This window comes from Myxine glutinosa, chromosome 11 (assembly GCF_964187855.1).
Source record: "Myxine glutinosa chromosome 11, kmMyxGlut1.1, whole genome shotgun sequence".
Taxonomy (NCBI): domain Eukaryota; kingdom Metazoa; phylum Chordata; class Myxini; order Myxiniformes; family Myxinidae; genus Myxine; species Myxine glutinosa.
This window is the reverse complement of record NC_136271.1, coordinates 24,794,991-24,822,144: the sequence shown is the minus strand read 5'-3', so window position 1 is coordinate 24,822,144 and position 27,154 is coordinate 24,794,991. Positions and strand designations below refer to the sequence as shown.

The window sequence follows — 27,154 nt, the reverse complement described above, 5'->3', positions numbered from 1 at the left end:
TGAACCTCTAATTTGTAATTAAAATACGTTAAGACCAACCTCGTTGTCTTCAACGAAAATCGTCATCAAACACCAGAACCAATGAGATTCGAGCATTTGAAAAAATATATTTTTAAAGGTTATTACCCGTTTCGGAGGGTGAAAACGGCGTCAAATATTCTAACATTGACGAAGAATTATTTTTTAGAAATCTCGTGGCCGTCGGGGATAGTTTTTCACTGCCAGAAATACGGTATAAGCGGTTTACATATTTAGTTTAGAAATACGGATAGTTTTTCAAGGCCGGAAATATCCGAAGTTGAGACGGAATTCACCGAATTAATCACTGCAAGCTAACTTCTTCTGGTGGAGGAAGCCGCAGTGCCCGGAGAGAACCAGCCCTGACAGCGAATGAAGTTAGAAGACTACACACATACTGTGAAAACGTATGTTAAGCCCAGTTAAAATTTCTTAAAATAGGCCTTAAGCTAGCACATCGTATAGTTACTTCCTTAAGCTTCTTGTGACATTTATTGTATGCAGATATTGGGGAGGACTGTCTGCTCTTCTCTTTTACCAAGTCTTACCAGGTACGGTACCTACTACACCTACATACTACCAACTACCTACCTACCTACTACCAACTACCTAACCTACTGATGCCATGGTGATGGGTAAAATAGTGGCAAGAGGCTATGGCTTCGCCGGCTCATTGCGGCTTTGCAGTCGGTACTAGTATCTACAGGTCCGAGTGTGGAGACATGAGAGCTCATTGAAAGTGGTAAGAATGAAGTGACATATGCTTTAATCCTCTGAATATTACCCAATGAGCCAACATGTAAATTCAGGTTATTGTTTCTATAAACGTTGAATTTCATACCAGACTCCATTATGTGTGAGTTCAGCGGTTCGAAACCGACCTTGACCGAGTTATAGCCGGTGAAGCCGGTGTTGTGAATAAACGTGTACGTATTATGTTGAAAACCAGATTATGCTGGATCCCTTGGCTTGAGAATTCCGAAGCTGTGACGCACCAAATCGCTCAATGGAGGCCGCTATCTTGCGGATGCCGAAGTATGCATAACAAATTGAAAAAGGTTCAATAGGAGTTTGTTTCAACCGTCTTTGTTTGATTCACAATCTTATGCACCTCTAATCTGTAATTAAAATACTTTAAGACCAACCTCGGCCCGCACGGGCCTGGTTATCTTCAACGAAAATCGTCACCAAACACTGGAACCAATGAGATTCGAGCATTTGAAAAAATAATTCTAAAACCAAATCACTCAATGGAGGCCGCCATCGTCCGGATGCGAAAGTATGCATTAAAAAATTGAGAAAAAGTTCAAAAGGAGTTTGTTTCACCCGTCTTTGTTTGATTCACGATCTGATGCACCTCTAATGTGTAATTAAAATGCTTTAAGACCAACCGCGTTATCTTCAACGAAAATCGTCACCAAACACGTCACCAATCGTCACCAAACAACGTCACCAAAATCGTCACCAATGAGATTCGAGCATTTCAAAAATTATTTCAAAAAAGCTTATTACGCGTTCCGGAGGGTGAAAATGGCGTCAAATACTCTAAAATTGACGAAGAATTATTTTTTAGAAATCTCGCGGCCGTAGGGGATAGTTTTTCATGGCTGGAAATATCCGAAGTTGAGACGTAATTCACCGAATTAATCAAGAAGTAAATTTTATCAATTTTAATCTCATCCAGAATGCAAATGGTGTCATTTTAGGTCTGAATTTGTGAAATTTTGTGAGCTGACCAATCAGCGATCAGCTTAGGTCAGCCAATCAGGCCATCGACACGGTCTGATTAAAGACAGTCACACATTGCCGTTGAAACGGCGCTATCGTCTGATCTGTCGGCACTGATCTTACTGCAAGCAAACTTCTTCTGGTGGAGGAAGGCGCAGTGCCCAGAGAGAACCAGTCCTGACAGCGACTGAAGTTAGAAGACTACACACATACTGTGAAAACGTATGTAAAGCCCAGTTAAAATTTCTTAAAATAGGCCTTAAGCTAGCACATCGTATAGTTACTTCCTTAAGCTTCTTGTGACATCTATTGTATGTAGGTATTGGGGAGGACTGTCTGCTCTTATCTTTTACCAAGTCTTACCAGGTACGGTACCTACTACACCTACCTACTACCAACTACCTAACCTACTGATGCCATAGTGATGGGTAAAATAGTGGCAAGAGGCTTTGGCTTCGCCGGCTCATTGGGGCTTTGCGGTCGGGTACTAGTACAAAATATTTTTTAAAAAATATAAAAAAACTATCAGAGTACTCGCCCTTCAGGTGATTTTGTTCCGATCATGTAACACGTTCTTCTGATGCATACCTTTTATTTGGGCGGTGTATAGGCAAGTGGCAGCTGCATCAATTGCTCCCGAATTATTTTTTTTAAACCTTGGTTACGTGCATGAAGCAAAAACATGTAAAATCCCTAAAACAAATTTGACCTTAAAAATAATTGGTGGCTGAATTAAATGACCAGATATGCAAAACCTCTTCAAATTTCAACTCAGATGAAAATTGAGGATTTTAGAAATTGGACAAAGTTGGTGAACTTTGGCCTATTTTGACCTTTTGACCTAAAATCAATCGGCTTCTTGCTTGTGACCCAACTCTACCATTTGGTGAAGTTTGGTGAAGAGCAGTATAAAAGCCAGAGGTTGGCAACCATTTCAGAAACTTGATGGGCTTTATGGCCGCCTGGTTTTTTTTTTTCTTTTTCTTTTTTTTTTGTATACTGAATCGAGGCTCGTGAAAGAGCTAACATTTACTTCACAAACAAATCAACCAGACAAACAAAATACCCAAAAAGAGGGAGTGGAAGACAAGATGGGGAGAAGGGGAAGCACACAAACACAACATCCGAGAGCAGGGAGGTGTGTGGAAGGGAGAGGGCCCGGGGGGAGGAGGCATGGGAAGGGGGGGGGGGGGGGACATAGGGTGACATGTTTAGGGTGACATAGTTCCGAACCCGAAGGATCGGTAACCGACACAATTTCGGTCTTCGAGGCCGGCCGATAGGCACAGTGTGACCAGAAGGGACGAGGTTCTCCTGACCACGTGGCCCTCGACTTGGTGGGGTTTGTCCGCACAATGTGGGCGCTTTCAGGATGAACTTTAGCCGGGGAGCGTTTGGGCGCCCCGGTCTGATACTGCCGCCGACGCGCATAACAACTTGTGAGTGCACGTGGGTCCCGGCGGTCCCACTGGCCTAGCGCTACCATGTTTAGACAGCGAAATCCGTCCCCGGGCACCGGCACCTCCTCCCGGAAGTTTGAGAGAATAGCGGCGCCAGGCACGGTAGGACACCCGCGGAGCCCTGGCGGACCAGGGACGCGCGAGCCTACGCGTTAGCGTGCTACGGCGGAATCAACGGCTTCGGCCACGGCCGGGCCGATACTCGGCCCGGTCGCACCGGAAATGAACTGGTTCGACGCCCGCGCTGGAGAGGTCGCGGGCGACTGAGATGTATTAACAAATTAATTAATTAATTTGAGACGTCCAATTTCTAGTGTTTGGAAATTTGGGAGAGCTTGACCCTAGCCTTTCCCTTGCGAGGGCAAGGAGGAACTTAACACTTAACACTTAAGCTTAGCTTGAAGTACACCCTGACCAGCGCTCATGGTGGGACGGCAAGGCAACCAGAAGGGACGAGGTTCTCCTGACCACGTGGCCCTCGATCTGGGAAGCGAGAGGCTTTCCATTAGTGGACGCGCCCCTCACGCCCGACTTTTGGGCGGCCCCGGCAGGCTGTTTGTTTTGACGTTCCGTGACAGGCCCCGCACCCCCACCTCCGGGCCGACCTGGCGACCGGAATGAATCCCGGTGTCCCGATCCGAACCTTCAGAGCGGGCCGGCTGGGGAGTGACTGGCACCCCGTACCTGCACTTTCCGTCCCTGCGGTCCCAAATACCGGAGCCACCCGAATACCACTTTATTCGACAAATTTTGAAGTTCCTTGTAAGAGAACTTACGCACACAATCATTACTCCCGCGAGGGAGTAATGCATTCGATCGGGTCCGTGTGTGTGTGCGTGTGTGTGTGTGTGTGTGTGTGTGTGTGTGTTTTTGTGTGTTTGTGAACAAGATATCTGGAAAAGTTCTGAACAGATTTCGATGAAAGTTGGTGGGATGATTGCCCTTGGGATAAGGAGGAATTGATTAGTTTTTGGTGAAGCTTAGGATATTATTCCGGATCCAGGAATTTTTTGAAGGATTGTTTACCATTGGAAGATAGGGCTCATTTTTTTTTAACATTATCTTCTATATATTCTATATTTAACATTGTGATATGAAAATAGTTTTCATATTTGTTGTAAATGTAGTTTAAACTCGTGGTTATGCGTTAGAGCGGTGTATTTTATTAGCAGCGTCAGTAGTGTATATATGTTGCTTCTGGGACACTCTCATTTTCCCATTGACTTACATGTTAATTTTCCTCTTAACCTCATTGCCCATTAACACCTCTATTTCTCCCACCCTAATCTTTATGAACCTTTTGTCTATAGTACCTATCCTTAATGTTGTTCATTAGACCACTAAAACACTACAAATATTTGTTTTCCCTTATAGACCTATAATCCTTCTTCTACATATCATCTGGCAGATTATCTTTGACCCACTCAAACATCGACCCATTCACTTACATGTTAATTTTCCTCTCACCTCTTTACGAACCTTTTAGCCTTTTGACACCTATCCTTAATGTTGTTCATTAGACCACTCAAACAATGATTTCCCCTTGGTCTTATGGTACTCTTACTATCAATGATCCCGAGTAGACCACTCAAACATCGATCCTACAAATATTTGTTTATGCGTGGGAAATAATTTAATTCTCCTACAACTCTCTTTACCATCAAATATATTAACAAAGTATATGTTTGAGTTTGGTTCTTTATCAAGATATTTTAACTGAGATAAAATAAAATGATAAACCTCCCTCAATGTCCTTGTCTGAGCACCTCCTGTGCCACACACTTTTTGGTCGGCTCTGCCCACTTTTTGTTAAGCCCCGCCCACTTTTTGTTAAGCCACGCCCACTTTTTGTTAGGCCACGCTCAGTTTTGCTAGGCCCCGCCCACTTTGTTAAGTCCCACCCACTCTATAAACTCTTCAGCATTGTATCATTTCCAGGTAATACATTACATCATTTTCAGGGAATTTCCATCACATCATTTCCAGTTAAGCCACGCCCAGGTTTGCCCAGGGAATTTCCACAGGAAATGACACACACTCAGCCCTTCTTATAAAAGGCACCGACCACACAGGCTTTTTCCAACACGCTTTCTGCTTCACTTGAGAATGGACTACTATGCCGAAATGGAATGGGATAACTTTGCTATTCCTTGGAGTCCTACTACCTGTGTAGAACTCAACCTTCAGATTGATGAACTGGACTCGAACCTCTTATCAATGGAGGTAAGTTTGTTTATTTATTTATTTATTTATTTAATTAATTATTTATTTAATTATTTATTTTAATCTTTTTTTTTTTTTTTAGATGAGACTCGTGTAAGAGTTAACAACGTTTATTTTTATATTCATAGAGCTTCATTTATACAAATAAAAATATTGTATTAAATTAATACATTGTTATTTTCTTTCACAGGAAATTGTATCTGAGATACGAAATGAAAATTCTGCTTTTAACACAACTTGGGATGAAGTTATTTTTTTGTTTGAAGACATTTTGAACAACCAAGACCCCCAGAACGAGTTCTACCTTGATGACCCAGCCAAAGAGTTATACCTTGGAGATCCACAAAATCCTGAAAAAGAGTTTTACCATGATGATACTTGTTGTGAGTTATCAAAACAAAACCCACTGAACAAGTTCTACCTTGATGAGCCAGAATACAAGTCATACATTGGAGACCCACAAATTTCTGAAAATTGGGAAAGGGGAGTTCTCCCTGATGGTCCGCAGTTATACTATGTGAGACACATCATAGAAACCCTAAAAAATTGTGAAACGGGAATTCTCCCTGATGGTCCGCAGTTATACTATGTGAGACACATCACAGAAACCCTAAAAAATTGGGCAAGGAGAGTTCTCCCTGATGGTCCGCAGTTATACTATGTGAGACACATCATAGAAACCCCCAAAAATTGGGAAACGGGAATTCTCCCTGATGGTCCGCAGTTATACTATGTGAGACACATCACAGAAACCTTAAAAAATTGGGCAAGGAGAGTTCTCCCTGATGGTCCGCAGTTATACTATGTGAGACACATCATAGAAACCCTAAAAAATTGGGAAAGGGAAGTTTTCCCTGATGGTCCGCAGTTATACTATGTGAGACTTATCACGGAAACCCCCAATATTTCTGAAAATTGTGGTTCTACCTTGGAGACTTGGAAAGATGGTTATATTTTTGGAGGCTCGGAATGGGGGTTTTGTTTTGATGACTCGGAATGTGATACCTATCTTGGAGGCTCAACTGGAATGTGGTTATACCTTGGGAACTTGGAAAGTTGGTTTTATTTTGGAGACTCTACCTGTGGGGTCCATCTTGGAGACTCTTTGCATTCTAAAGCAATGAACAATGTTCTTTGTTTAATGACGCTTGATTTAAGCAATATCAAGAAAGTTCGAGGAATAAAATGCTGGAAAATTCTTTCTTCCCATTTCTACTTCTTCAAACTTGAAAGCCTTGAAAGACAGAATTGGCGGAAGAGGAAAAAAAATAAATGAAATACGTATTTTAAAAAAGAAAAAAAGAAGATTATGTTAGGGTTAGGGTGGGATTTTGAATGTGAGGGTTAGGGATGGGGTTGGGTTAGGGATGGGGTTGGGTTAGGGTGGGATTTTGAATGTGAGGGTTAGGGTTGGGGTTGGGTTAGGGATGGGGTTGGGTTAGGGTTGGGATTTTGAATGTGAGGGTTAGGGATGGGTTGGGTTAGGGATGGGGTTGGGGATGGGGTTGGGTTAGGGATGGGGTTGGGTTGGGGTTGGGGATGGGGTTGGGTTAGGGATGGGGTTGGGTTAGGGATGGGGTTGGGTTAGGGATGGGGTTGGGTTAGGGATGGGGTTGGGTTAGGGATGGGGTTGGGTTAGGGATGGGGTTGGGTTAGGGTTAGGGATGGGGTTGGGTTCGGGATGGGGTTGGGTTAGGGTTTGTATATTATTATGACTCACTCACACATATACACACACAAAAGTTAAGCCCCAACTGAAAAGGTGAGGGATTCTGTGTTTGGAGTTCACAGATCTCAAGAACGTATCCACATTGTACACACAAAAGTTAAGCCCCAACTGAAAAGTTGTGGGATTCTGTGTTTGGGGTTCACAGATTTAAAAACATATCCCCATTATACACACACAAAAGTTAAGCCCCAACTAAAAAGTTGTGGGATTCTGTGTTTGGGGTTCACAGATTTAAAAACGTATCCCCATTATACACACACAAAAGTTAAGCCCCAACTAAAAAGTTGTGGGATTCTGTGTTTGGGGTTCACAGATTTAAAAACGTATCCCCATTACATTTTATTTATTTATTTATTATTTTCAAGGGTATTATCTGCTTACTTGTGTTTTTTGTAATTCCTGCGAGTAAAATGAACCCAAGATTTCTTCTCCATTTAAATCATATAATTTGTAGGTCCAAGGGACTGTATCCATTACATCAATGATTTTAAATAATTCACGAGTCCATTTTTGTGTATAACCTTTCTCAAAATGACTTTTCCATTTGTATATTCTTACAATATCACCAACTTTAAACTTGGGCTTTCTCAAATTAATCTCCTTTTCATATTCTAATTTTGTAAATGTTTCCGATGGTTTTGATTTTGTTGATGAATGAACTGTATTATTGTAATTATCGACAATATCCTGAATTAAATACACCCATTTTTGAGAACCGAGTTGTGTGAATTTTTTATATAGTCTCTCTTTCAAAGTACGATTAAAACGCTCAATAACAACTGCTTTTCCTTCATTAAAGGTGCTGTATAATTTAATACCCTCCCCCTTTAGAAATTTCATAAATATTTTGTTATGGAACTCTGTTCCCTCGTCAGTCCATAACTTCTTTGGTTTCCTTTTATCCCTATCAAATATTAGCTTAAAGGCTAACATTAAAGTATCACCTCTCTTGTTTTTTAAAGGAACAACCCAGGCAAATCTACTCCTCAAATCAATAATGGTTAAAGCATACCTGTATCCCTTATCATTATTTAGTTCGATTAAATCAGGTGACCATATGTGGTCAGTGTATTTAGAATAAACTTTCCTTCTTTTAAACTTTGTGATTATAGGTTTATGTAATTCATTAGCCAAAAGCTCCTCAGTCTTGATAACATCATTGGAGTTTAATAGTTTTTTGGGGAATAACCAAGACCAAGTTTCAATTTAACACTTATCATTTTTTTCACAATAAACCTATCAACTTTCTCTCTCAATGTAGGATTTTGTATCAAGGACAAATTATACAACATTTCTCTGTCTGCTTCATGTTTTTCATCCAATGTAGTGGTATTCCCATAAGCAATATCATGCTTCATACACACTTCATCAACCCTATTTATAGGTTTAGACCAAGGTTTAGCATTGTCAGCCTCATCTAATCTTTTATCCAGGTTTGTTCCAGGACCACAGAAAGAATACCCTGGAAGGTGTAATTCCCCCGGAATTCCAGTTGTTGTAAATTTACTTCCTGACAGAAACTTTTGTATGTCTCCTCCACTTTTAGGAGAGATGAATTGGCACTTTTTAGAGCCACACACTTGACATATTCCTTTTTGATAAACTCTATTATTTTTAGCTTTAACATAAGAGATATTTTTAGATTTATTTTTCTTTTTGCATTTGAGACAATAACTCATATTTATTTATCAGAAAAAGTCCGACAGAGTATCAAAACCTTTTTGGTTTTCAACATATACATTTCTATCTTAATTTTTAAAACATAAAGTATCCTTAGGAATGCCTTCACTCTCTCCTCCATTTATTTACAAATAAAAACTAACGAAAGTCAATAACACCAACATCATCAACTATATGACCTTTGTCTTCTTCATGTAAATCTCCTCGCTGAACTCATCTCAACCATTTTTAAAATCATTATCTTAGTAAGAGTCGTTAATTCTTTATTTTCCTCTTTGGTGCGTTGAGATTGATTTATTTGCTGTAATATACTCAATCTTTTACGAATCTCACTGATTTCCATCTTTTTCTATTTTTCCTCCCTCTCTCTTTGCTCCCTTTCCTCCCTCTCCTTTTTCTCTCTTTCCTCCTTCTCCTTTTTCTCCCTTTCCTCCTTCTCCTTTTTCTCCCTTTCATCCTTCTCCTCCTTCTCCTTTTTCTCCCTTTCCTCCCTCTCCTTTTTCTCCCTTTCCTCCCTCTCCTTTTTCTCTCTTTCCTCCTTCTCCTTTTTCTCCCTCTCCTCCTCTCCTTTTCCTCCCTCTCCCTTTCATCCTTCTCCTCCTTCTCCTTTTTCTCCCTTTCCTCCTTCTCCTCCTTCTCTCTTTCCTCCTTCTCTTCTTCAACTCCTTCCTCATCCCTTGCTACCCTTGAGCTTGAGCCCCAAAGAATATTATACATATACTCATCTGGATTTTGAGATATTCTTGTATCTATAATTATTTTTCTCATTATAGGATACCAATAAGATTTGTTGACGATTTCTAAAAGAGTTTTATATTTCATAACTTTGAGAATTGAGAAGTTCATTTTTATTTAATATTTTAAACAAGTCTCTATTTGTGGGTTTAGCAATATCAGTATAAGGCCAGTTTTTTATGACAAAATTCCCATGTATATGCTCCAAATCATAAGGTATGTAATACCGAGCACCCTTTTCTTGTAGGTATCCTTGAATACAAAAATTATAATTCTCTTGTAGTCTTCTTCCTGCCATTTATGTATTAGACATATATGTGAGATTAATATTATGACAGGTAATACCACCCCATCTTCCCACTACCAAATTGGTTTGTATTCCTCGGCTTTCTATCCTTATCTCATTACCTTCCTTCTTTGTCATTCTAACCATCGCTATACTATCATATATTTTTCTTTTCTTAAAATCATGTATTTGTTGTTTACTAATTGTACTTCCACATAAATCCTTATCCTCGCCAAGCGGATAATATTCTTCTTTACGAGACTAATTCAAATCATGTAGGTCTTCTAAGTTTATTGAAAAATACCAACTATACCCTAAATCAGGCATATCATACCCCCATTTATTAATTCGCATATTAACTATATGTCCTTCTTTATAAAATTCCATTGTAAGCAGGTAGTTAAATTCAATGAAGAAAGGTGTATTGGTCAGTATAACCAGGTGTTGTGGTTGTAAATTTTACTTGTTTAACAAAACGTGCTGTTTTCTTTAAAAATATATATTGTGATAAATCACTGAATCTAATTAAGTCATTCGCATTTGTAGGGTTTGGTTAATTGATTAATTTATAAGTATTCTTCATATTAATATTTTTACTTATACTATATTTTTGTCGTTCAGCCTGTGCCATTGTATAATAATTTGATAAACCAATATCCTGAGAGGATTCTCCAAAGATAGAACCATCTTTTCCAACATGTCATTTATATTAGATTAAAAATGATATCATAAAAATTTTCATTATTGTTGAGTTGAAATAATACATATAAACATAATTGACCACAACATTTAGAATTAATTTCTTGAACTTGAAATGTTTGATAAACACCATTCTGTAAGAATTGTATTTCTTCAACAGGTGGTGGCATACCATAACTATCAAAATAATATTTATCCTGACTATTATGAATACAAACCCAATGAGAACCATTCTGTGTGTCTAAATTCATAATAATATTCTTTGTATTCTTATTTATATGTATTAATTAATCTCTCATACAAATAAGCACATTATCAATTTTTAGTGTTTTACAATACTTAGCTAGTTCTATATTTGACGTTGTATTCTTTCCAAATTGTTTAAACCATTTATCCATTTATTTATGAGAAAGATACAATCCATTACCCCGTTTAGTTAGTTTAACACCCGCTTGAGCGATAGAGGGAAGCATATCTCCAACCAACAATCTAGCTTTATCAGGTAGACTTTCAAGTTTTTGAGCAAAATCTACAATTACACCACTTCCACTAATTTGTTTCTCCAACTCCTTGTTATGTCTTTCCAATTCTTTTTGAGCTTTTAGTTGTGCCTTCCTTTCGTTAGCAGTTTTTACCACTGCTGAAATACCACCAGTCAATGCTCCCGCCACACTTAAACCAGCAAATAAAGGAATTAGAAATGGGAGAAATCCTCCTCTTGACTCGTCTATTGAATATTTCTTTAACATAGGTTTTGTCATTTTAATTTTAAGTGAACCAGTATCATTTAGTGTTTTTACTTGTGTGTGTGTGAGTAAAACATCAATTCTTACAGCTCATTTTCTTTGAATTGTATTAACATTAATAATACAAGGCTTTTGATTTTGAATACAAGATGTTAATTTATTAAGATTGATTTGATTAACATATACCCCTACCATTTATTTATGAGAAAAAACCTATGTGATATTAATCATAACACCATTATCTGTATTAATCTGTAATTCTGTTTCCTCCAAAAGCAAACAATAAGCATCAACTTCTTCATTCTCTCCTCTTTCAATGTATAGAGAAGTATCCACTCTATTAGACTTTATAGTTTCCTTTTGAGAACTCAGGTCAATTGCGTAGATTGTATAAAGTTTTTGAAACGCAACCATATCCAAAATAGGATCATTATTACCGTTGCTTTCACACACCTTTTGGTAAGACTTGTAGGCTGCCGCATAATCATTTTTTTCCCAATCAATTTCCAATCTATCTTGCGGATAAAATGTGCCATCAAGAGAAACCCGAAGTTGTTTCACCTTAGTATTATCACTCAGCGCATTATTCTTATCAGTACCTTCATCTCCATCTGGTTTCTTAAAAATGAGCCATAGGTATCGTGGCTTTCCTTGAAGAACACCTAAATTCCAGGTGTAGGTAGTGTGTTCCAGTTTAACGTGTTGACATCTTCTTTTAAGGTATGATACATTTAGTGGTTTCTTTGAGTTAAGTCTTCTATTTAACATCTCTTCCGTTTTAAGATTAGGAGTATATTCACTAATATACCAACACAAATCATTAATAACAAATTTATTATTATCACCAAAAGCATTTTGAGCCCCAAAAAGCAATCTATTTACATTATCATTCCTTTGTAGTTGAAATCTAATTTAAGCCCATACAAAACTTTATCATAATCACAAAATCCAAATATACCTTTAAGAGGTACTGCTACGGTAAAACTATTCTCTGCTTTTGTTTCATCATTATACATTGCCTTCCTTTGACTATAACCAGGGTCAGCATTTGTTCCCGTTGACATATCAGGAATAAAACCTTCAACAGCTCCCTTACCCATTCTATCACTAAACGAATATAGTGTAAATTTCATCATTTCAGATGTAGCAGAGACATAATCAACCGCTTCAACCTCTTGTGTTCCAATATACAGGCGGACACTATCAAACATTTTCCAGAAGAAATCATTTACGAGTGTAGCATTAGTATTATTCGCAGCCTTAGTGAATTTAAATTTACACAGCAAGAAATTATCAGCTATATTCAAGTAAGTTTGTTGATTATTTATTTCAAAACTTTTTGTTCCGTTTGAATTCCAGTCTGTTCCTGTTATAGCATTTACCTTAAAATAGTCTTCCTTTTTAGTGGAGTTTGAAATGATCATCGTATCATCCAAATCATAGATACTATCAATCGCTTCCATACTTGTATTTATATAGCATTAAAATTGTTGAAACCCTGACCCAAGTATTTTAATGATTTTTTGTCGTTCTTGTGAAGATAGTTGAGTTTTACCTTTTTTATTTCTTTCATTGCTTGTAATTTATGAGACTCCTTTTGAGCATATTTTATGCTCTTTTTCGCACCCGCAACTGAGCCCACGGCAGAAGCAGTTGAACCAATTAGGTCTTTATGTTTAAGAATGGTTGAACCAATACCCATTAGAGTATCAATTATCCCATCTCCTTTATTTCTAAATTGATGTCCCACACCCCGTTGTCTCTTTGGTTTATAGTATCCTCTACCAAGAAACATACCTTCACCCTTATAGTATGGTGAAAGGAACATCACATCCCCTGTAATTACTTTATATTTTCCCAACTCGTGTTTTCTTACAATAACCATTATTTATTTATTGAAAAACTTAACGTAGGTGAATTCTGATGGATATAATTTCTTCATTAAAGGAGATCATACGATTATCTTGATCGGTTATCCTAAAATTTACTCTGTATATGGTTTTTCCTGACACAGGTAAATAGACAAGATTTTTTGGTTCCATATTAAATTTATAACCAATCGGGGTTGAGTATGCGCTGAATGAAAATATTGTATTTGTTCTTATTCCATCGTTATAAGCACCATCAATCAAATCACAATGAATTAATACTGAATTTATACCGGAGGATATTTGAATGACATTATCACTGTAAAACGTTCCGTTAGTTTCAATCTTTTTTGAAGAGAAACCCAATAGCTCTCTAAACGATTTTTCAATCGTGAAATCAACTTTATAATTATTTTTAAGTTTAATAGTTGATTTTGAAGTGTGTTTTTGAATATCTATTACAATATTTTTTGGTTCATCACCTTTTTCTTTCATAAGGCGAGAGACTTCAGAAGATATTTGAGAAATCTCGTAAGCTCCAGGTGAAACTGTTATAGTTTTGTACCCACTTCCTGGATTATAACTAAACTTGTTGTTTTTCTCTGTGATATAAAAAAAGTGTATTGTAAGTCTCCATTGACAACAAAGAAGCCTCATATGAGGTAAGGGGGTCAAGTTGTAGTGGGTAAGGGAATGATGCTGTGTAATCACTCGTTGTGAAATTAAAACTAAGAATTGTGCTTCTCATCTTATTTAATATCTAATAAAATATCTTTGTATTGACATTTATTAATTATTTTCATATTCATCAACTGATCTAAAATGGCGGATGCTTCACTAAAACAATTGTTGTTTCCAGCCTTCTTACTACCTAACAACAATAATAACCTGTTAACTAATTGTGATGGGTCATTTGGAAGAAAGCTAACACCCGAACCAAGCTTACTTAAAGCATCAATAATATGTTTCTCCTTCTCATGCTTCTTACTTTTACCGGCAACAGAAACTCCATAATCAAGTGAGTTTAGTAAATCAATATATACCCTATCTTCCGCATTTTCCATATCAAGTGGTTCATCAAAATATTTTGAACCGCTAAATCCGGAGTTTGTTAGAAGAAACATTAATCTTGGAGTTAATTCAACATTTGGTTGAGCAGAACTTAAGAACAACAATTTATCATCAAATATCAATAACTTTTCTTTCACAAGATGGAACTGTGCTGGTTCTTCTGTTGGAATGAGACCTGCTCTGGTTTTTGAACCCGCCGAATATTCATTGTTTTGAAGAGCTTCCACAACATAATTAGGTGGTTGATTTACCTCCTCAAGTTTCCGAAATAATCCTTCATCATCATATTCTAATTCTCCAAGTTCTTGCGCTGGCATTTGACTAAAATCTTTGAGCATTTGAAGTTTTTTTGGAGTAAATTCTACTGTGGGAACTGTAGGTGAAATCGTTTGTTGAGTTTTTTAAAGTGGTTTAAAAAATTTCTCTTGTTTTCTTTCAAAGGCTTCTTCACCAGTTAGTTTCTGTCTCTGTTTCTTCTTTATCTCTTCCTGTTGCTTTACAACTTTTGAAACCAACTCTTGATGTTCTTTAAACTTTCTTGCTCTTTCTTCGGTATTCATCTTCTGTATTTATTTATTGAAAAATATCATTTAATGAATTGTAAAGGTCAATGGGAAAATTTTCCTTTTCTTTGTCATTATAGTAAATGTGTTGAAATAAATCCTTTTCTTTAAATATTTCATCAAATTCTTTATTGGTATTAATACGAGTTGTTATTTCTTCTTCACTAATACTTGTATCTCTGCTTTTCATACGTTTGCGTTGAGTCTCCTCATTGATATCAAAACCGAATGATAAAATCGCAACTCCATCACCACACAAATGTTTAATAATATGTCTCATTCCTTCAGGATTCGTTTCTAAAATCCCAACACCGTTAGATTTTACTTTATTTAACTCACTCTTACAATGTGAATATTTTGTAGAACCAAGAGAGACCTCCTCAAATATTTGACCTTCTTTCCTCAATCACATATGTTTCTCCATTGAAATGTAGTAATAATCTTTCCCTTCTACTTCTCCTGGTCGCATTGCTCTGGTTGTAGTACTTACAAAACGAATCATAGGGTGTTTTAAAAAAAAACTTACAATCTTTTCATTTTTACTATTCAAGAGTTTAGATTTATGAAAGTTCTTTCCTGAAGCAGATTTACCCACAAGATTAATAATAATAGTTGTCATTTATGTGTGTAAAATATCAGTTAGTATCTCATCTTGTTTCACAACAATATATTTATATTTTCCAATCGTGTGTTTCATATAATTTTCAAATTCTTTTTTACTACATAACGTAGAGCAATTATCTCTCCAAAAATTATTTACATCTATTGAATTTAACTTAAATAAAATAAAAGTATTGGCATTGTTTCTTATTGAGCGCCGAGGGAGTTGAAAATATGACTGACTAAGATAAATACAATTACAAGAAGAATGTCTCCCTCTTGTGTAGTAGCTATCCATTACTGTTTGGTTTCTCTCATTAACACAATCATCAAAGATAACGAGGTTCTTTTTTGATTTATCTAAATCTTGAGGTGAAGGTATATCATCCGTATTATCACTGAGAATACAAGTTATGGGTTTTGATTTTGATTTCTGTGTATCACAAAATAGTTGTATTATATCCTCAATGTTGAAATCATTTAGTTTGTTTTGAAGTTTAAATAAACCGATAATGTCTTCCTTTTTAAGACCCGCATTAAAACCTTGTGATAGTAGTTGATACTCGGGTTGAAAACTTGACTTCGTAAAAATTATGAAATTATCATAATCTAAAAAGTTGGGGGTAAGGAGCATCTTTAAAAGCAAACAGGTTTTTCCACATCCGCTTGAACCAGCCATTAGACATCTCAATGAATTTGGAATGTTTTTATGGTTATTAAATTTTATCTTATTTTCCCAAACGGGTAAAAAATCATTCATTTATATATTTGGAAAACAAGTCATCTAACTTTTTTTGAGCTATTTTAGAAACTCTATATTTTATCCTGAGTTCGGGTTTAATTTCAAAATAATTCATTATTTTATTTATATAGTATCTTGTATTAACATTTCCATTAAAATTATTTTGAATAATAAATATCATTAAACCCTTTTTTTTTTTCTTTTTTTTTGTATACAAGATCGAGGCTCGTGAAAGAGCGAACATTAATCACACAGAAAGACAAACCGACACATAAAACATATAACATCGGGAGCGGTAGACAAGATGGGGAGAGAGGGGGAAGGACACAAACACAACATTTGAGAGCAGGGACCGAGAGACATGGAGACATCGAGAGATCTGAGAGAGGGCGAGGGCTTTGGGGGGGGGGCATGGGAAGGGGGCGGTGGGAGAGGTATAAAACATATGGACACTGCCAGGACTTCCAGGAAAGAAGTTGGAATTTCAAACAAGGTGGATCTGGGGTGAATTAGCGGGGGTAGAAAAGATCAAGGTTTTGGATGGGGGAAGATAAGAGATGGTGGTGAACAGCTGTTTTAAAGACCTGGAGGGAGGAGTGGGATTGAAGGGAGTGAGGGAGTTTGTTCCAGAGGCGGGAGAAAAGAGGAATGAAAGAGTGAAGGTGAGCAGAGAGCCGAGATTTCGGCAGTTTAACCATCAGAGGGTTGCTGGCAGATCTTGTGCGACCTGTAGGAATATTTGGGGGACAGAGCACAGAGAGAGCTGGGGGTGCAAGGCCGGAGAGGAGTCGGTAGAAGACAGAAAGACCACCTACCTGCCTGCGGTGAGTGAGTGAAAGGCCCTCAGAGATAGCTTCATCGCGGGAGATTCCAATAATTCTGAAAGCTTTGGTTTCAACAGCGTGAAGCCGAGCTAGGTGTGAGGCAGGAGCACTGGCCCATAGGGGAGAACAGTATTCCATTGAGCTGCGGATGAAAGCCTTGTATGTGGTGAGGAGCTCAGGTGTGCCGAGGAAGGACTTCGCACGACGGAGGATGCCCAGTCGGCGACTGGCTTTGGAGGCCAGCTTGGAAATGTGGTTTTCCCAAGAAAGATCATGGCAGATAGTGAGACCCAAAATCTTGAGCGACAGAACTTCTTGGAGAGGATTGTTGAGAAAGTAGATGGGAGGGTTGTCCAGTCGATCTTTTCGGAGAGACATAGTAAGAGTGTGAGATTTGTCAGGATTGAAAGACATGTTCCACTTGTTTGACCAGTCTGTGATTTTGTCCAGGTCTTCAGAGAGACCCTTATGCATTTCCTCAATACAAATAGTCTCTTCCCTTGAAAGAAATGGTGTATTATCATCACAATACTTAACATTCATCTCTCTTATTAATCTTGTAAAGTAATTCATTTTTGGTTCTAATTTAAAAGAGTTATATATACTAGGGCATGCCCGTACTATATATATGCCCGTACTATATAGTATATATCTATCTAAAATTATATCCCCCCCCTCTATTTACATGAAATGGTTTGGTTCATTCGCAACGCCAAAGCGAACGGCGAACGGCTTGCGAGTACAGTGACAATCCCCCCCCTCTATTTACATGAATGGTTTGGTCCATTCGCAACGACCACAGAACCCCCCCCTCTATTTACATGCAATGGTTTGGTCCAAAGCGAACGGCTTCCGGAGTTTGGTAAAGCAATCGCCATCGCGTGCACAAACGCGCAGGAAAGCGAATGAATCGCAAATTCGTTTTTATTAGTTTTAAAACTTTATTAAAACATAGTTTAACGCCAACATAGTTTGCAAACGTGAAATAAATGAATACGCTCTCAAATGTGCCATCCGAGGCAGAGTGTGTCCGCCACGTTCGGCACACGCGATCGTTCGCTGCTCTCTGATTGGTTGAATCGTTTTTTGGACATAGCTCGGTAAGTAATTGTCCGATTAATATGAAACCTTGAAAAGGCACATCCTCGGGTCCCCAGCAATATACCTGGCAAGTGAAAAGTATATCGGACCCGTGGTTGTCGAGAAACAGCGGTCACAGACAGACAAACGTACAAACGTACAAACGTACAGAGATTACTGGAATTATAGATAGATATATATATATTTTATTATCATTAATTAAAATTAAATCACAGAAAATACATTGTTTATATGAACCCTCATTATTAAGCCCTATTCTATCACAAGCCGGACAATTCTCTAATTTATCATATGGAGAGTCTGGAAATTCTAAATATCCTTCAGAACTTATCATATTTATATGGTAAATTTTTAGTTAAACTAAACGCAAGTTTATTCATTAATAAATACAATGTTTCAAAGCACAAAAGACAAATTTCAATCAATCTCTACTTCGGTGAAAGATATAGAAAAATATGTCAAAGATGTTAAATTGAACAAAGATAAATATGGAAATTTTTGGGTAAAACCAGTTATGGAAAATAACATGAGCCCCTCTATTTCATTTAAAGGAAGAGCTCTAACTATACCTGGAAAGACATCCATTAAAGTAAATCTAACAAAAGTTTCTCCTCTACTCCTCGCAATTTATTCAAAGCTTGAAAAAGTGATCGATCGTGATACTTTGAAAAAGAATGATAAGACCATCAACAATACTCGTGGAGAAATTTGTATTTACTTTAATAATTCAAAGGGTGTAGATCTAAGGAAAATGAATGATGTTAATATTTCTGGTGAAATGTCATTTTGTTCTATGATAGTTAGAGATTATTTAAAGATAACTTTTGATATTAAAAATGTAGAGATTGAATCTGTTAAGGAAAGAAAGTATATAGATATTGATGGGAATATTTTTCCTGCTCATTAAATATGAGTCATTACAGCAGTGAAGATTTTACTATTTTATTGAACTCGGACGATAGTGATGATAGTATTTCATTGAACTCGGACCATGGTGATGATAGTATTTCATTGAACTCAGATGATAGTTATGATGCTAATAGTTTGTGCTCAAATGATAGTTATGAGAGTAGCTTTATTGATGACTCTGAGTATGATTCTGAGTATTCATGTGATAGTTATGACTCAGATGATTCTGAGTGAAAAAGTGTTTTAGTTTAAGTATAGTTTCATATATAAAAAGCCTGTAAAAAGGCACTTTCTTCTATAAGTGTTTTACTTTAAGCACAGTTTCATCTTTAAAAAAGCCTCTAAAAAGGTGTTTTTCTTTAAGTATAATTTTGCTATATAAATATGATCAAAACAACGTATTGCGACGTTTGTGAACAAGAATATAAACAATACAAAAGACACCTTAAAACTAACAAACACACATTTAATCTACTTCACCTACTATCTCCTATTCAGAAGGAAACAAAACACTGTTCTGCCTGTGATAAAAATATCCTCAAGAAAGGCTTTGAAATACATCTTAAAACAAATCAACATTTATCAAATTTTATCACAACTAAAAACTCTGATGGCGCATTCAAAGGACATATTAAAATAAGTCTTTAACTTCAAACCTCCTGAACCAGAGTCTCTAGTTGATGCTGTAGAAATAGTTAAACCTGCTGTTCAAACGTTGATTGAAAAAACACTAAAATAAATGAAACCACTTAAATTTTATATGGGAGTAAAATTAGAAATGACAAAAGACGAAGGAGTTATAGATACACCATACATGAGAACTGAGCCACACTTTATATCTTCATATCAAGATTTTAAAACACCAGGAGTCTATGATGAACTTATTAAACAAGAGCAAGATGTGGATAATTCAATCGTAGGAAGTGGATTCAATATAGGAAAAATTATTTACATAGACATTCATATTCTTAAATCAGATCCTCTAAAAGCTTCTTCTTACATTGATTTACCCAGTGTTATCAAAAATAGAAAAGCAGTTATCAATATCAAAAATAAAGACAATAAATGTTTTCTCTGGTCTATTCTAGCACACTTACATCCTCCACATTTTCATGATGAAAGAGTATCTCATTATAAAAAATATGAGAATACATTAAATACGAAAGATCTAAAGTTTCCTATGGCTTTAAATGATATTCCTAAATTTGAAAAGATAAATAATTAATCAGTTAATGTTTATGGTTTAACAGAAACAAACAACATTCAGGTTTTGAAGCTTTCTGACAATTGTAAACAAACTCATATTAATCTTCTATATTTTAATTCAGACGAAAATTCACATTATACATACATCAAAGATATTACAAAATTAATAAAACCACAAGTATGTAAAAGAACAAATAAAATATATATTTGTGTGCGTTGTCTTAACTTCTTCCATACACAAGAAAGATTAGATAAACATTCAAATTATTGTGGTGAACATAAATCAACGGTAATCAACATGCCTAAAAAAGGCTCAAAGATCACATTCAAAGATGAAAAGAAAACAATAAAACATCCATTTGTTATATATGCTGATTTTGAAAGTATTTTAGAAAAAATTGATACTGCTTCTCCAGATCCAAAAGAAACATACACAAATAAATATCAAAAACATACTCCTTGTGGTTTTTGTTATTATATCAAATCATCCTCTGGTGGTGAATATAACAAGTTAGAGATGTATAGAGGCTCAAATACCCCAGAGGAGTTTGTGAAACGACTAGAAAAAGACTGTGTTCGATTAACCAAGACAATGAGAGAAACAAATAAACCAATGTCCTTAACAAGTAAAGAAAAAAGAGAATTTAGACAGCCAAAGGTTGCCTGTCATATTTGTGAGAAGAAAATTGGTAAAGGTCTAAAGGTTAGAGACCATTGTCATCTCACTGGTAAATATAGAGGTCCGGCTCATCAAAGTTGTAATATTAATTATCAACTCCCCTCTTTCATTCCTGTTTTTCTTCATAACAATGCTCATTATGATACACGTCTATTTATCAAGGAACTCTCAAAGACTTCTGGAAGTATCTCAGCAATTCCAAACACGGATCAGAAATACATTTCATTCACAAAAACAATTCACACATCTCCTATTACTCATATCAGATTTCTTGATACATTTAAATTCATGGCAAGTCCATTGGCTAACTTGGTTCAAAATCTTAAAGAGTTTCCATGTCTTTCAGAGTATTTTTCAGATAAAGATTTACTAACACAAAAGGGAATTTACCCCTATGACTATATGGACTCTTTTGAGAGATTCAATGAAACACAACTTCCTTTAAAAGAAAATTTCTATAACAAATTAAATAATAGTCATATATCTGCTAAAGATTATGTACACGCACAAAATGTTTGGAAAAAATATAACATTAAGAATCTTGGTGAGTATCATGATTTGTACCTCAAAACTGATGTGCTTTTGTTGGCTGATGTGTTTGAGGCTTTCAGAACAATCTGTCATTCTGGATATGGATTGGATCCTGCTCACTATTACACTGCTCCTGGATTGGCTTGGTGTGCGATGTTGAAAATGACAAAACAAGACTTGGATTTGATAACCGATGTTGATATGCTTTTAATGATTGAAAAGGCAAAGAGAGGAGGAATTTCACAAGTCTGTTCAAAGAGATATGCTAAAGCAAATAACAAGTACATTCCAAATTATGAACCATCGGTAGAGAGCTCCTACTTGATGTATTATGATGCGAACAACCTGTATGGCTGGGCAATGTCTTAGGCTCTTCCTTATGGAAAACTTAGATGGGTAAAGGAAAAAGATTACAAAAAGGTTTTACAAGATGTATGTATCTCTACACAAAAATAATTGGATGATTCAAAGGTTGGTTATTATTTTGAGGTCGATTTGAAATATCCAGAGGAACTTCATAACCTACACAAAGATCTCCCATTTGCTTGTGAAAAGGAAAGTCCAAAGAAGGAGTGGTTAAGTGATTATCAACAATCATTTAATATAGGTGAATCAACAGAAAAATTACTTACTACATTATATAACACGAAAGATTATGTTCTACACCAAAGAAATTTGCGACAATATTTATCAAAAAGTCTAAGAGTAGAGAAGATCCATAGGGTTCTAAAGTTCAATCAAAGTCATTGGTTAAAGGGGTACATTGATTTTAATACACAAAGAAGAACAGAGACAAAAACAGATTTGAGAAAGACTTTTATAAATTTATGAATAATGCGGTCTTTGGTAAGACCATGGAAAATGTGAGGAAAAGACAAAATATCAGACTATCAACATCTTGGAAACAAGCATCAAAATTAATTAATAGACCGAGTTTTACTAGAGCTGAGGTCTTTACTGAGAACTTTTGTGCGATCCATTTGATTAAAGAGAGTATTGAAATGGACAAACCTATTTATATTGGAACATCAATTCTTGATTTATCAAAGTCATTAATGTATGATTACTTTTATAATAACTTGAGGAAGAAATATCAAAATGATGTTAATCTACTTGATATGGATACAGATAGTTTTATTTTGCAAATTAATACTGATGATGTTTATTCAGACATGAAAAAGGACATTAATATCTATGACATGAGTAATTACAGTCCAGAGAGTGAGTTGTTCTCTTCTAAAAATAAAAAGGTGATTGGAAAGTTTAAGGATGAATTAGGAGGAAATGTCATGAGTGAATTTGTGGCATTGAGGTCTAAGGCTTATGCTTATAAATACATTGTGAATAACGTTGAAAAGACTGATAAGAAGTTAAAAGGTGTAAAGAAAAATGTTATTAAATAAACAATAAACTTTAAGGATTATTATAACTGTTTAACAACAAAGAAAGAAGAGTTTAGAAAGATTAATGGAATAAGAAGTTATAAACATAAATTATATTCAGAAGAGGTGAATAAGAAAGCATTGGGGGCTTTTGATGATAAGAGGTTTATTTTAGAAAATGGAATTGATAGTCTCCCTTATTAGTCCGTGGGCTGAGTAGGGTTTACTGACCTATTTCGTGGGCTGAGTAGGGTTTACATGCACCCCCCCCTCCCCCACAACCTAACTTCCCGGGTATTTCCATGTACCCCCCACACTAGGGGTTAGGAAAAACCATGTTAACAGAAAAAAAACTCATTCCCAAGGTACCTCCCACGCATATTTTGATGTTACCCCCCCTGTGTCAGTGATTTCCGAAAATTAGGGGTAGGCGAAATTCAAATGGCCATAACTTTTTACCTCGTCATCCTATGGTTGCATATGACCCCTCAAAATGTTTGTCCTGGGACACTCTTTACAATGATATGTGTTATATGCAAATGAGGTCACTAATGAGGTCACCAGAGGTCAAACTATGAGGGAATGAGTTTTTTTTCTGTTAACGTGGTTTTTCCTAACCCCTAGGGTGGGGGGTACATGGACATACCCAGGAAGTTAAGTTGTGGGGGGGGGGGGGGGGGTTCATGTAAACCCGACTCAGCCCACGGACTATATGGTTATATAAGTATATAAGTGATAAGTTAAAAAAAGGGGGGGGGGGGGGTTCGGGATTTTAACGGGCTACCGCCGCCTTTTTACTATTATATAAATGATAGAACCAAGTACCAACCAGACTAAAGAGTGGAGGTGTAATCAACCTTGGTATATAAATGGTAAACATAACGAATGTGAAAAATATCAAATAGGTATAATTGAAAAGGCAACTGGTAAAAAAGTTCACAAAACAAATAAGGGAATTAATTTAAATACTGGTGAGTTGGGTAAAAAAGATGGAAATATTTTTGAGTGGACGGAAAACTTTGATGGTTGTGAGGAAAATATATACTTTAATTTAAAAATGGTGTGTGGGAGAGGAGGAGGTCAAACAAGAACATTGATTCAAGAAAATGGTTTACCATTTTATCTTAGCTCAGTTAAAATATCTTGAAAAAGGACCAAACTCAAACCTCTTCTTTAATAATATATTAGATGGTGAAGGGAGTGGCAAGAGAATTAAATTATTTCCCACGCATAAACAAATATTTGTAGGATCGATGTTTGAGTGGTCTACTCGGGATCATTGATAGTAAGAGTACCATAAGACCAAGGGGTATCATTGTTTGAGTGGTCTAATGAACAACATTAAGGATAGGTGTCAAAAGGCTAAAAGGTTCGTAAAGAGGTGAGAGGAAAATTAACATGTAAGTGAATGGGTCGATGTTTGAGTGGGTCAAAGATAATAATCTGCCAGATGATATGTAGAAGAAGGATTATAGGTCTATAAGGGAAAACCAGTTTTCCAGTTCACTGTTAATTTTTTTTTCAGTTGAGTTTTCCAGTTGAGTACCAGTTCACTGGTAATTCCCTGTGTGTCGTAAAAAGGCGACAACCAGGGTTGGCGGCAGGAAGGGCATCCGGCCGTAAAACATTGCTTCAAAATGGGGACCAAAAAAACAACAACAACCACGGTCCCCGAAAAAGGCCAACCCCCGCTTTGCGGGGAAAAATGGCCTCTAAACGGTGGGGTAAGGGAAAACAAATATTTGTAGTGTTTGAGTGGTCTAATGAACAACATTAAGGATAGGTACTATAGACAAAAGGTTCATAAAGATTAGGGTGGGAGAAATAGAGGTGTTAATGGGCAATGAGGTTAAGAGGAAAATTAACATGTAAGTCAATGGGAAAATGAGAGTGTCCCAGAAGCAACATATATACACTAGTAGCGTCGTCTTCAAGGTTCTTTTTTTTTTCTTCTAATAAAGACATTCTGTCATTTTAAAACCACCAAAGTGTGTATTCGGTTTCCCCGTTTCATAAAATGTATCGTTTGATACGTAGAATGCTTTAGAACTTTTTTTTTTTTTTTTAAACCTCAGAAGAGATATTAACATTTATCTCAGCGAATGTCAATCGCGGTGTCAGTATTTGATGAACTTATAAAGACTTAGGTAAGTTATAAGTGTGACAAGCATGTGCACGGGATTCTTCCCAGAAGAATGAGTGGTCGCATTAGCTTGTATGACTTAAAATGAGCGAGTTTTGTTTTCACGTTTGGGCCAGTTTTACATGTTGTATCCCTAAGGAATGAAACGAACGTTTTGCCTGTCTTACAATTTTATTTGAAGTCACACATGCCTCAAAATACACTCACTTATATAGAATTGAACGCTGAATCCGAAAATGTAAGTGAAATTGCCTGGTTTTTTTTTAACATTATCTTCTATATATTCTAAATATATATCTGTGCAGTGCCTGTCTTGTGTTGTCACTGAACTACTCCCTCAAACTTTTGTGAAATCGTACTATTCCAACTTGACCCATGGCGGGAGTATGCGCTCTACTGAGTGGCGTTCTAGTTATATCCAGTGTTTGATTGGCTGTGTGAGGCGAGGTGCATTGTGATTGGCTCCTACCAAGTAACATCAAATACACCCCTTACCTATTTCGCTACCTTCTCAGCAATCCCGGTTCTTAGATTTACAAAATGGAAAAATTAGAGCTACAAACAACGTAGCAAAAAGTGGTGTCCACAGGCTTTCTGGTATTATTGTAATTTCCCATTCATTTGTTGCCCTGCGCTCACGAAGCGAAAAGTGAGGTTAAGCATTCAATTATGTACATACGTGTCTGCATTTTCCGTTGTCGTGTCTGCAACCGTTGGCCAGATTGACATGAAATTTTCAGCATAGGAGGGCCTCCTACTGTAGAATATTTTAATGATTACTATGACGTCATAGGTCACGTGGTACAGGCGCCATCTTGGAAAAACCGAAAAATGTTGCACCTCTATATCTCCAAAACCTCTGCATGGAAAAAATTGAAACATGGCTCATTGTAAAGAACTCCATATAGGGAATATGTGTTGTTAATGATGACGTCATTGGTGCCATAATTATGACGTCATAATTCGACAGGGACAATGCTTAGTCTGATCAGTTTGAAATGTATTGAGCATGAACTATGCAACAATTATATTAGAGAATATAAATTTGTGATGTCATCGCTCACGTGGTCTGGCAGCCATAATGGATCAAAGAAAATGTTCAAAAACAGAAGAGTTGGCTCGCACCAAGTTGACTGCGCAGGGTAAGTATTCTAAGAATACCATCTAGTTTTTTTAATTTTTGCATGAGGGGTCGCTCAAGATGCATGAACATGAGATGACTCAAGAGAAGAGTTTTCCATATGCTTTTCAGGAATTATGATAAAGTTAAAAAAAACACCTTTGGAGGCCATTTTCCCCCGCAAATTGGGGGTTGCCCTTTTCGGGCACCATGGTCCCCTTTTCGAAGCAATGTTTTATAGCCGGATGCCCTTCCTTCCGCCAACCCTGTTAGTCACCTCTTGCGACACACAGGGAATTACCAGAGAACTGGTACTCAATTTGCCGACCTCAGAAGGATGACAGGCTGAGGCAACCCTGCTGGTGTTAATTCAGCCCGGGATTTAGAACCCAGGATCCTAGGATCCCAAGCCGGCACCCTCACCGCTAAGCCAACACCAGGCTTCAACTATGATGATAGTAAATTAGGAGCAATATCATGGGAGTGTATAGTAGAGTTCATCAGACAGATGAGAGCAAATTCAAAGTGGCTTATCTTCTGATTTTTCTGAATACATGAACTGAGGTACATTGTACACATTTCCTTCGAGGGAAACTAACGTCAAACTTTAAAAAATAAATAAATAACTATTTAGATATTGACTCGATATTATTTTTTTATTTTTTTACTTTACATCTGTATATGAGGGATGGGATGGTCAGATTCAGGAAAGTCTGGATGTATTAATAGACTGGACAAAAGATTGACAGATGCAGTGTGACAGGAGGACATGGAGGAGCTGGCGTAAGGGTAAGAATACTGAAACGGATAATAGTGTACAATGTGAGGGCCAGTCTTGGAGCGTGTGGGTCAGGAGAAACATCTGGGGTCGTTCAGATACAGGGAGGTAAGGAGACAGGATATCCGGGGTATTGTGCACAGTTTACGTCACCACATCTGGGGTAGAACAGTTGAGAGCAACGAGATTGATCCCAGGCCTAGATGGACTATAAGGAGACAGGAATCTTTTACATTAAAAAGGCGGCATCTGATTGAGATGTTTAGGATATTGAAGGGTATGGACAGAATAAGTATGGACCAGGGTCTGCAGTTTGAGAGTACTGGTAAATAA

General features: G+C 36.8%; 3 protein-coding genes across 3 annotated transcripts in view; all 3 read left to right on the top strand.

The window, feature by feature from the left end:
- LOC137436505 (cadherin-13) overlaps positions 1–27,154 on the top strand; it is a 677,612-nt gene that overhangs the window by 10,338 nt on the left and 640,120 nt on the right. The window lies entirely within an intron of this gene.
- Positions 1–27,154, top strand: part of LOC137436100 (DDB1- and CUL4-associated factor 11-like) — a 193,879-nt gene that overhangs the window by 5,734 nt on the left and 160,991 nt on the right. The gene's annotated exons all lie outside the window — the stretch shown is intronic.
- LOC144888269 (uncharacterized) lies at positions 1,025–27,154 on the top strand. Its single transcript, XM_078765913.1, has 5 exons — positions 1,025–1,053; positions 5,279–5,429; positions 5,620–6,090; positions 24,306–24,336; positions 26,877–27,154. The coding sequence occupies exons 1-5, from the start codon at positions 1,025–1,027 to the stop codon at positions 27,152–27,154; spliced, it is 960 nt and encodes a 319-aa protein (XP_078622039.1).

What these genes read in the sequence shown, in the direction of transcription:
- LOC144888269 (XM_078765913.1), top strand. Translation starts at nt 1,025, where the DNA reads ATGGAGGCCGCTATCTTGCGGATGCCGAA. An exon ending in CGAACCTCTTATCAATGGAG is followed by an intron (nt 5,430 to 5,619) that starts GTAAGTTTGTTT and finishes TTTCTTTCACAG; the next exon opens with GAAATTGTATCTGAGATACG. An exon ending in ATGGTCCGCAGTTATACTAT is followed by an intron (nt 6,091 to 24,305) that starts GTGAGACACATC and finishes TTTTTTTTTCAG; the next exon opens with TTGAGTTTTCCAGTTGAGTA.